Below are 11,462 nucleotides of genomic sequence, written 5' to 3'. Positions count from 1 at the left end.
GCGTGGCGGGTGTGGGGAGGGGGGGGGGGGGGGGGGGGGGGGCTCTGCAGCTTACCTGGCTGCTTCTTGCTCTGACTGATGGGCCTTGACGGGATCTGATCCAGCTGCGCTCTTCTTAGACTCTGATGAGGAACTTGAATTCTGGGATTCACCAGGTGTGACCCTGAACGGGCGCTGCTGTTACATTATCTCACACTGTGGCAGGAAGTTCTCCAGGCCAGCCCTGCGGCACCGGTGAGCACTGCCTCCCTAGCCATGCAGTCTGGCCTGAAGTTCTCTGAAGAAGTGAGCTGTGACCAGAGGTGCAGGAGCTCATTAGCATAACTCATTAGCATAACTTATTTGCATATGCCACACCCCCTGACATCACTGGAAGTGTGTCAGAAGGCAACACCCACCACTCAGGCACCACTGGACTCTTTTGGATTGCTAGCTATCGGGGGGGGTGTGTGCAGATCTGTCCTCACAGAGGAGAGAGAGCTTGTACCTGATGGTTATTAAGGGTCCCCTGGGCTTTTTTGGGACGGGGGGGGTGGGGGGGGGCTCTGCAACAACTGGCTGCTTCTTGCTCTGACTGAGGGCTGCTGGGAGCAGGGGGTGGGGGTTCTTGCATGTGCCCACCCCCTGGGCTCTTTACTGCCGGAGCTCTGCTCCTGTGCGCTCCTGCAGGAAATGACCCCTGGCCGTGACTCACAAAAGCTCCTCCCCTGCCACATATTTTGTTGGTCTTTAAGGTGCTCCTGGACTCTCGTGCTTCGGCCTGCCAGATGGTTGAGATCTGCCCCCCTCCGGAGCCTCTCTTACTGTTGGGCTGCCCGGGGTGGGGTGGGGCGAGGCCTGGTGTTGTGCCTCGCGCCTGGTTACAGCGGCCAGATTTGGAGAGTGTGCCATTGAAGAATGACCCAGAATCTCCCGTGCTTTGGTTGCCGTTTTAAAAAAACGCAACCCGAAGCACGTAGGCTGGGTCAGCGTTGGTGCCACGTCCGTGTGCATCCCCGAATCCACCCTTCGGAGGCTGGGTGTTTGTGAAGATTCCAGCATCTCGCCTCTTTCCCCCTCCTGCCTTCCAGAGGCAGCAAATTCCCCGTGAGTAGCAGCCCTGCCATGCTGGCGTCCGGGTGCCAGCAATCGCTGGTGGCAGCGGCTGTTGTTGGCACCGAAACTGGCCGTCATGTCTGCCAGGGAACGGCCTCCTTCTTGGCCTGGTGCGCTCGGCTCTTCCGTGCCTCCCCCTCCCGCTCCTTCCCAGGTGGTTCTGGGTGGGTTGGGCGTGTGTGGAAAGAGGCCTTGCCCCTCATTAGCTCCGGGCGGGAGGAGGCAGCCAAGCTTGGCAAGGCAGCCCTGCTGTTGTCAGATTTTATAGCGACAGCTTAAAAAAAAAGCACAACACTCCGGCTGCTCAGCCCCCCCCCCCGCACGTCTGCTGGAACTGAGCAAAGGCCTCTCGCGCGGCCTTAAAATAGAACGCAGGAAATGGCCTTTGAATGTGTGAAATCGATGCTCTGGCAAAGGGACCGGCCGTGCGCCTCTCGCGCTCGTTCTTTCACTCGGAATGCACTGGCGTGGCTCCGGTTGGGGGGCTCAGGTGCTCCCCAGACCCTTGGTGTGCTTTGGCTGTGTGTGAGGGGGGCTCTCTGTTGAGTCTGTGGATGCTCAGTAGCGTTGCTAACCTCCAGGTGGGGCCTGGAGACCTCCTGGGATTGCAACTCATCTGCAGGCCACAGAGATTTGACAGGCTGTCATTTGGAGGAGGGCAAGGAGCCGTTCCAGTTGGAAACAGAGGAGAGGACCCGAAGCGACGGGTTTAAATTGCATGCAGAAAGGTATCGGCTGGAGATTAGGAAAAACTTTGTCATGGTTAGAGTGGTTCAGAGGTGGAATCAGCTGCCCGGGGAGGTGGTGAGCTCCCCTTCACTGACAGCTCTCAAGAAGAGGCTGGACGAATATTTGTCAGAGATGCTTCAGGCTGGTCCTGCATTGGGCAGGGGGTGGGACTAGATGGTCTGTAGGGCCCCTTTCGACTCTGTGATTCTATGAGATCCGTCCCCCTGGAGAAAATGGCTGCTTTGGAGGGTGGACTTTGTGGCATTGGACCCTGTTGAGGTCCCTCCCCTCCCGTCAGCCCCACCTTCTCCCCGTGCTCCAGCATGGGAGATCTTAGTTGCTGGCCCACAAAGCAAAGGCCTTCGAAAGACAGGGGCTCTTGTTTGACTAAACAAGATCGTGGCAAAATTTGCCTTCCTTTTGAGGGTTACCTGTTTTCCCCCCAATTAAGAATCTACGCTTGAGATTCTTGGGCCGGAATTAATCTTCTCCCTTAACTCCCTTCACCCTCCTTGTAACCTGCCCCAGAGGAAGGATTCTCAGTTTGATATCTATCTATCTATCTATCTATCTATCTATCTATCTATCTATCTATCTATCTATCTATCTATCTATCATCTATCTATCTATCTATCTATGTTGGGGAGGGGCCATGACCAGTGTTCCCTCTAAGCTGTGGAGTCTTATGAGCAGAAATTCTACTTTGTGAGCTACTGTCATTCAAGTTGTGAGCCAGTGATTTGGCTGCTGCATAAATTAGTTTGCTCTGGAGCCCCATCCTTCCTGAGCCGAGACGAAAATCTGTGAGCCAGAGGCTAAAAAACTGTGAACTGGCTCACACTAACTCAGCTTGGTGGGAACACTGTCCATGACTCAGCGGTAGAGCCTCTGCTTTGCATGCTGAAGGTCCCTGGTTCAATCTCCGGCATCTCCAGCTAAAACAACTGGGCAGTGGGTGATGGTGATCATCTCTGTTTGAGGCTCTGGAGAGCCGCTGCCGGTCTGAGTAAACAGGACTGGCCTGGATGGACCCAGGGGGTCTGATTCAGTAGAAGGCAGCTTCAGGTGTGATTTATGCGTTTGTCTGGGAGGGGCTGTGGCTCAGGGGCAGAGCCTCTGCTTCTTATGTTCTTATGTTCTTATGTTCGATCCCCGGCATTTCCATTTAAAAGGACCAGGTAGTAAGGTGATGAGAAAGACCTCTGCCGGAGATCCTGGGTAGCCGCTGCCAGTCTGAGTAGGCAATACTGGCCTTGACGGACCCGATTTAGCATAAGGCAGCTTCATGCCAAGGGCACCACATCCTGCTCCACGTTGCGATGAGGAATCCTGGGTGCCCTCATTGGACTGCACCCCTGCTTCCCAGAAGCAGTCTGGTGTCGTGGTTTAAGTGCGCAGACTCTAATCTGGGGGAAGTTGGGGAGGGGCCATGACTCAGCGGTAGAGCCTCCGCTTGGCATGCTGAAGGTCCCTGGTTCAAAGTTTTGATAAGAGCTGTCCTTGAAAAAGAGCCGTTTCTGTCGGAGCTCTCTCAGCCCCACCGACCTCTGTTGTGGGGAGGGGAAGGGAAAAGAGTTTGTAAGCCACCCCGAGACTCTGAGTGAAGGACGGGGTATAAATCCTCCTCCTCCTCTTCTTCTTCTTCTTCCTCTTCCTCCTCCTCCTCCTCTCAGACTCTCATTCACTGCTCTGCTGATTTAATCTCTGCTAAAGTAGATTTTCCTTGTTTGGTGTAGTGGTTAAGTGCGCGGACTCTAATCTGGGAGAACTGGGTTTCATTCCCCACTCCTCCTCCACTCGCAGCTGCTGGTGTGACCTTGGGCAAGCCGTAGTTCTGACAAGAGCTGTCCTTGAAAAGGCAGTCACTGAAAGAGCTCTTTCGGCCCCACCCACCTCACAGGGTGTCTGTTGTGGGGAAGGGAAGGGAAGGGAAAGGAGATTGTAAGGTGCTTGGAGACTCCGAGTGAAGGGTGGGGTATAAATCCAATCTCCTCCTCCTCCTCCTCCTCTTCTTCCCCCTCTTCTTCCTCCTCCTCCTCCTCTTCTTATTCTTCCCTCTCGCTGACTCCATCCCGCTGCTCCGTCTGCCTCAGCCGAGAGGGTGCCCCACCCCCTGAAGCTCTTCCGCATTTCGCCTCAAGCGATAGATTTCACGGCACCATTTCCGGATTCTGGGATCCGGGCGGTTTCTGACGTGTGCCTGCCTCCTCCTCCCCAGGTGCTCTCCAAGATCTTCAGCCACGAAGCCCTGCAGAGCTACCTCCCGAAGATCCAGCTGGTGATCCAGGACACGCTGCGGGCCTGGAGCAGCAACCCGGAGCCCATCAACGTCTACTACGAGGCGCAGCAGCTCACCTTCCGCATGGCCATACGGGTCCTGCTGGGCTTCCGGATCCCGGAGGAGGAGCTCAGCCACCTCTTTGAGGTCTTCCAGCAGTTTGTGGAGAACGTCTTCTCCTTGCCTCTGGACCTGCCTTTCAGTGGCTACCGGAAGGTAAGGGATGGGCCGGCCAAGGGGGGCCGCTGGGGAGAGCTTTGGCTTGAGGGCTCCGGTGGACTGCTTGGTGGCCCGTCCCCTCCCAGCAGTCTCGCTACGGAGTATTCTTCTGCCGTAGGAAGAGTTGTCAGGGGGAGACACGCAGGTCTTTGCCGGCCGGCGTCTGCTCCAGGGCTTCAGGCTTCTGTTGTCTCCGGCAGGGGATCCGTGCCCGGGAAGCGCTGCAGAAGGGTCTCGAGAGAGCCATCCGGGAAAAGCTGCAGAACCCTCAAGGCAAGGACTACTCCGACGCCCTCGACCTGCTGATTGAAAGCGGCAAGGAGCACCGGAAGGAGCTGACCATGCAAGAGCTGAAGGTTTGTGGAGGGGAAGCCGAGGGTCATGGGTCTGGCAGTTGCTGGGGGCAGGGGGGGGACTAGGCCAAATCATTCACGCCAACAGTGCAAGAACAACGACCAGGGATGGCCCCAGCTTATTTTGCACCCTAGGCAAGGATCCCTCCTGGCACCCCCCCATTCGCCGCCCCTCCCCCGTGCATTGCCCCCCCCCCGTGCTGGTAAGGGCTGCCACCCTCCCTCGGGTGCTGCTGCCGCCACTGGCCAGAGGATTTCCGCACCGACTGACCCAATTTACCCGGCTGCTGCCTCGCCCAGCGCCTTTCCCGGCTCCTGCTGGCGGAGCCTCCCACGGGCTGGTAGGTCGCAGGAATGGGCCACGCTGGGTAGGGCAGCTTTTGGTGGGGGGGCGGGTGCAGTTTGGCACCCCTAAGGACCGGCCCGCTCTAGGCGAACGCCTAGTTTGCCTAGTGAGTGAGCCAGCCCTGACTACAAGTGAATGTGGCACTGGTCAAACCCTGCTTGGCATCACCATCATTTTGTATGAAGGGTACACATTAAACAATGCCTCAAACTCTCTAGCAGTTGCATACTTCTGGGTATCAAAAATGGCCTCTCAGAAAAGTTTGTCTGCAGTCACTGAAACCCCGTTAAGCTTCCAGGGTTCCCTAGGGCACAGCTGGAAAGCACTGCTTTAAGCAAACTGAGCTATTCAGAAAAATTATGGAATCTCAATTTGTAATGAGAGGCAGAAAGGGAACTGATTTGGTGGGGGAAATTGACTTCTTTCAAGAGTTCATGTTTATAGTTATCAAAACTTTTTACATACTTCATTGTCGACCGATATAAGGCATGCAGAATCAGCACCAGAGATCCTTCAAGGAGTGCTCCACTCTACCAAAGTTAGTAAAGCTCATTTCCGTTTCCCAAATTTCAGGTCACCCTGCCTAATGGTGTTGGTGGGATCTAATGGAGAGGGTAGGATGGTTCACCAAGAAGACTGTCTTGGGCTGAGCTTTTCCCCAAGTATCCTTTCAGTATTCTTACCCCTCTCCCAGCCACACTGCTGGCAACCATGTCATTCTGCAAGGAGGAAGCAAATGAAATAGAATAGCAACCTGTGTAGCACATTTAAGTTCCTTGAAGGAAAGAAACTGGCAAATAAATGCCCTGGGTGGAATGTATAGCTAACATATGATTGACACTAACACAAAAATATAATTTGCAGTGAATAGAGAGAATTGCATCAACACTTTCTAAAGGCTAAAAAAACTGTGCGCTTAGAGGGAACACTCAGCTTAGAGGGAACACTGCCCAGGTCGTATCCCAAGTCAGGCATCACCACATTTTTGAGCCTCCGAGATGGCATGGTGGACGCAGCCACAAAATGGTTGTCACAAAGATTGTTGCCACAAAATGGCTGCCCCAGCTTACCTTCAGTCACACAGTGAACATCCTTGTGCTGTGGTGGCAACTGCCACCAAAGCAACATTAAAAAAAACACTACGCAGCCAATCAAAACTCCAGTGGTCAGTTAGAAGACCCACCCACTTTCGTAGAACACGGTGGGTTGTGGACCCCTGCTCTAACCGGCTTGCCGTATTTCCCGTCTGTGCCCCCATTTTGCCTGAAATGCAAGCCAAAAAGAATGGGGTGGTTCCTGCCCAGTGCGGCTGTGATGGAAACAACAACAACCATGCTCAGGCTAGCTGGCTTCTGCGGGGCACACGCCTTGGAGGCGATGGGGGGGGGGGCTTCCAACTCTCTCTGGTCCGAAAGACACCAGATTGGCCATCACCAGAACCAGGGCTTTCTCAGTGGCGGCTCCACACTGGTGGAATGAGCCCCCGGAAGACATCAGGGCCCTGTGGGACCTCTTACAGCTCCGCAGGGCCTGTAAAACGGAGCTCTTCCACCAGGCCTTCGATCAGGAGCCGCCACTGACGAATGAGCTATCACAAACTGAACATGTCACGGCCCTTATGTTACTGGTATCAGGGGTCATTTTGTAGAAAAAGAGGTGCAGGAGCGCATTAGCATAATTTATTTGCATATGCCACACCCCCTGACATCACCAGAAGTGTGTCAGAAGGCAACACCCACCGCTCAGGCCCCACTGGACTGTTTTGGATTGCTAGCTATTGGGGGGGAGACGCGCAGATCTGCCCTCACAGAGGAGGGAGAGCTTGTACCTGAAGTGGGGGGGGAGGCTCTGCAACTTACCTGGCTGCTTCTTGCTCCTCATGGCCCAACTGAGGGCTGCTGGGAGCAGGGGGCGGGGCTTGTTGCATGTGCCCGCCCCCTGAACTCCTTACTGCCGGAGCTCCGCTCCTGTGCGCTTCCGCAGGAAATGACCCCTGACTGGTATTAAGAACAACTTTGGATATTGGCCTTCTGACATCGGACCATCTTATAGCAATCGCCGTCTGCACATTCTTGCACTTTATGCATATTGTTTCGTTTGTGTGAAATCGTATAGTATTGCATCTGGTGCACTGGTGATTTATTGTGTTTTAACTTGTCATGCACTGCCTTGAGCCAGCTTCTGCTGGCAACGTGGGATATAAACCGAAAGTAATACATAAATAATAAAGTAAATAAGGAGACGTTGCCACGGGAAATGCCGCCGAGGCCTCGGGAGCAGAGCTGGGTTTTGTAACCGGTGTGTGCGGGGGTTTCTCTCGGCCTTCCAGGACGGCACCCTGGAGCTGATCTTCGCCGCCTATGCAACCACCGCCAGCGCCAGCACCTCCCTTATCATGCAGCTGCTGAAGCACCCCCAGGTGCTGGAGAAGCTCCGCGAGGAGCTGAGGAGCAAAGGGATGCTCCACAACGGCTGCCTGTGCGAGGGCTCCCTCCAGCTGGACACCCTCAACAGCCTCCACTACCTGGACTGCGTCATCAAGGAGGTGCTGCGGCTCTTCACCCCCATCTCGGGGGGCTACAGGACCGTGCTGCAGACCTTCGAGCTGGATGTGAGTACCGGGGGGGGGGAGGCAGCGTTTCCCCCGCCATTTCACTCTCCCCCAGCAAAGGTATCCCGTGGTGGTGGCGATGGTGGGAAGTGGGGTACGGGAGACGACCGAGGGAGTCTAGGGTTGGGATCACCTTCGCCTGCCCATTCCGAAGGAAGAGTTTTCCTTCCGTCGCTTGAGTCTTCCCAGATTTATGGATCTCCTTTTTTGGGTTGTTGTCAAGTCACAGTTGACTTACGGCGGCCCCCTGGGACTTCCAAGGCAAGAGATGTTCAGAGGTGGCTTGCCATTGCCGACCTCCAGAGAGCCAGTTTGGTGTCGTGGTTAGGAGCGGGGACTCTAATCTGGGAGAACCGGGTTTGATCCCCCACTCCTCCACTTGCAGCTGCTGGGTGACCTTGGGTCAGTCACAAGTTCTCTCAGAGCTGTTCTCTCAAGGGCGGTTCTCGAGAGAGGTCCCTCAGCCCCCACCTACCACACAGGGTGTCTGTTGTGCGGAGGGGAAGGGAAAGGAGTTTGTAAGCGGCTCTCAGACTCCTTCAGGTAGTGAGGGGCCATGGGGTATAAATCCAATCTCCTCCTCCTCCCCTCTTCCTCTTCCTCCTCTTCTTCGTCTTCTCCTCCACCTCCTCCTCCTCCTCTACATAGCAACCCTATACTTCTTTGATGGTCTCCGATCCAAGTACTAACCAGGGCTTACACTGCTTAGCTTTCAAAATGTGGCAGGCCTATCCGGGACAAGACTGATAGGCTGGTGACGGAAAGGGCTGCCAAGTTGCAGCTCACTTCTGGCGACCCCGTAGGTTTCCAAGGCAAGAGACGAACAGAGCTGGTTTGTCTTTGCCTGATGAGATCAGGCTAGGCTGGGCCATCTAGGCCAGGCCGGGGCATGTACTAACTGGAGAAAGTGTGCCTTCTCTGGTGCTCCATTTTGGGTTTCTGTCTAAATAGCGTTTACGATGGTTTTGAAAGAGCCTCAGGCTCAGGGTTCATGATGGGGCATCTCCACTTCAAGGAAGTCCAGAGATTGAGCAGGCAAGTAAAGTGCCAGTTTGGCGTAGTGGTTAAGTGCGCGGACTCTAATCTGGGAGAACCGGGTTTGATTCCCCACTCCTCCATTTGCACCTGGCTGGATGACCAGGGACCAGGGAGGAGGTGATGGGAAAGACCTTCACCTGAGACCCTGGAGAGCTGTAAAGAGGGGCCGTGGCTCAGTGGAAGAGCCTCTGCTTGGCATTCAGAAGGTCCCAGGTTCAATCCCCGGCATCTCCAGTGAAAAGGAACAGGCGGGAGCTGATGGGAAAGACCTCCACCTGAGACCCTGGAGAGCTGTAAAGAGGGGCTGTGGCTCAGTGGAAGAGCCTCTCCCTGGCATGCAGAAGGTCCCAGGTTCAATCCCCGGCAGCATCTCCAGTGAAAAAAGGACCGGGCAGTTGGTGATGTGAGAGACCTCCACCTGAGACCCCGGAGACAGCGGCTGCCAGTAGACGGGACCAACCCGGACGGACCCAGGGTCTGATTCAGTAGAAGGCGGCTTCATGAGCGTTCATACGATGCCAGAAATCTCCCTGGGAATGAGAGAAGCGAGGGCTAGATTCTTTGGATGACATTGGGATTAGTCACTGAGAGCGCACGGAGTTTTCTGTTAGCAAAACAAGCTCTCACGGCTCGGCTGTTACGGCACGCCTTCCCAAGTGTCAAGAGATGTGCTCATACCCTTTGGAATGGGACTGGGGCATGGTTGCTGCCCTCCGGTGTTTGTTCTCTCACTTGCTTCCCAGCCCTTTACACCCCAGGCATACGCGGCTCCTGCCCACGGACGCGCAGCTGATGCACACGAGGGGAGGCGACTCTGCCTCTACTTGTCCCAGAAAATACTTTTGGCTTCGTGCTGGCCCATGGGCTGTGTGTCATGTCATCAGCTCACCATCTGTTGACTCTCTGCCTTGAGTTGCGGCTGGTGAACACACACGTGAACGCACGGAGGTGCCTTAGGCTGAGTCTGGCCCTCGGCCCATCAGGGTCGGCCTTGTCTACTCAGACTGGCAGCCGCTCTCCGAGTTGTCTCAGGCAGAGGCCCATCACATCACCTGCTTTGAATGGGAGATGCCGGGGACTGAACCCGAGACCTTCTTTGTGCCAAGCAGAGGCTCTGCCCCTGAGCTGTGGTGTGAAGGCTCAGGCACAGACTGCGTTAGGGGCTCATAGAATCCCAGTTCCATTAGGGTTGCAAACATTCTCAAGAATGTTGTCAGTTACGGAATGGGTCCAGACCACCATTTCCCACCACTCAGCACTTGCTGGCAATCACCAGTTGTGGGGAATAAGATACTATTTTCTTCTTATAGAATCATAGAATAGAATCCTAGAATCCTAGAGTGGGAAGGGGCCGTACAGACCATCTAGTCCAACGCCCTGCCGACTTGCAGGACCAGCCTAAAGCATCTCTGACAAATATTCCTCCAGCCTCTTCTTGAGAGCTGCCAGTGAAGGGGGGCTCACCACCTCCCTAGGCAGCCGGTTCCACCTTTGAGCCACTCTGACCCTGAACAAGTATTTCCTAATCTCCAGCCGATACCTTTCTGCATGTAATTTAAACCCATTGCTTCGGGTCCTATGCTGCCAACTGGAACGGCTCCTTGCCCTCCTCCAAATGACAGCCTTTTAGATATCTAAAGAGAGCAATCATGTCCCCCCTCGATCTCCTCTTCTCCAAACTAAACATTCCCAGGGCCCTCAGCCTTTCCTCGTGGGGCTCCGTCTCCAGACCCCCGATTATCCTCGTCGCTCTCTTCTGCACCCTATCGATTTTGCCCACATCCTTTCCTTATCTTATCTTATCTTATCTTATCTTATCTTATCTTATCTTATCTTATCTTATCTTATCTTATCTTATCTTATCTTATCTTATCTTATCTTATCTTATCTTATCTTTCCCAGGGCCCTCAGCCTTTCCTCGTGGGGCTCCGTCTCCAGACCCCCGATTATCCTCGTCGCTCTCTTCTGCACCCTCTCGATTTTGCCCACATCCTTTCCTTATCTTATCTTATCTTATCTTATCTTATCTTATCTTATCTTATCTTATCTTATCTTATCTTATCTTATCTTATCATCTTATCTTATCTATCATCTTATCTTATCTTATATCATCTTATCCCACCCTTCCTCCAAGGGGTTCAGGGCAGCTTACATGATCCTCACCCCTTTGCATCCTCACAACAACCCTGTGAGGTGATTCATTTGAGAGCGACAGCGATGGGCCCGGGGTCACCCAGGGAGTTCCGCGGCAGAGGGGGTGGCAGAAGCCCCACTCTCTCCAGTCTTCGTCTAACTCTCCGGCCCCGAGACCACACTGCCCGTGGGACGTGGTTGGCTGGACAGGACTCGTGAGCACGGATCCGGCACCAGGCCCACGTGGAGCAGGCCGCAGAGCTCTCGTGGCCCTTTTGCTCCAGCTGCACAAGTCTGGCTTCTGTCCCGCCCCTTGTCCCTTCCCAGGGACCCAGCTCCCAAGGCCTCTGCCGACTATTTCACACCTAGAACATTCAGAGTCTGTAGCTTTCAGGGAGGGGCCCCGCAGCTCCGATCTGCTTTGCAGAGTGATGAATGATCGCCCGCTTCCCTGCCAAAGCCTCCCGAGTGGATTGAGGAAGCAGGAGCGGCTCCCACAAATCACTCTGGGCATGTGCAAAGAGGACCTGCGTGAGTGAACCTCTCTGCAGATACCCAAATCCACCGAGACGGTTTCTCGGCCCGAAGGCTTCTCGTCCGCCCTGTGTTGAAAGGCTTTGCTTTGTGGATTTCAAGGCTTCCAGGGCGGCAGGAGAGCAG

The 11,462-nt window shown here is 54.7% G+C and overlaps 1 protein-coding gene across 1 annotated transcript in view; it reads left to right on the top strand.

Annotated features, from left to right (window-relative positions):
- Window positions 1–3,917: 3,917 nt before the first annotated feature.
- The window catches only part of LOC107106000 (cytochrome P450 26B1), a gene marked incomplete at its 5' end in the record, with an annotated part of 9,249 nt that continues 1,704 nt past the window's right edge, over window positions 3,918–11,462 (top strand). Inside the window, 3 exons of the mRNA XM_015406075.1 lie at window positions 3,918–4,318; window positions 4,522–4,677; window positions 7,350–7,631. Of these exons, the coding sequence (XP_015261561.1) occupies window positions 3,918–4,318; window positions 4,522–4,677; window positions 7,350–7,631 (839 nt within the window). The remainder of the gene's footprint in view (window positions 4,319–4,521; window positions 4,678–7,349; window positions 7,632–11,462) is intronic.

Source organism: Gekko japonicus, unplaced genomic scaffold, assembly GCF_001447785.1.
Source record: "Gekko japonicus isolate JY-2015 unplaced genomic scaffold, Gekko_japonicus_V1.1 scaffold561, whole genome shotgun sequence".
NCBI classification, from domain to species: Eukaryota; Metazoa; Chordata; class Lepidosauria; order Squamata; family Gekkonidae; genus Gekko; species Gekko japonicus.
Note: the sequence above shows the minus strand (reverse complement) of the source record. Positions and strands in the feature narration are given on the sequence as shown.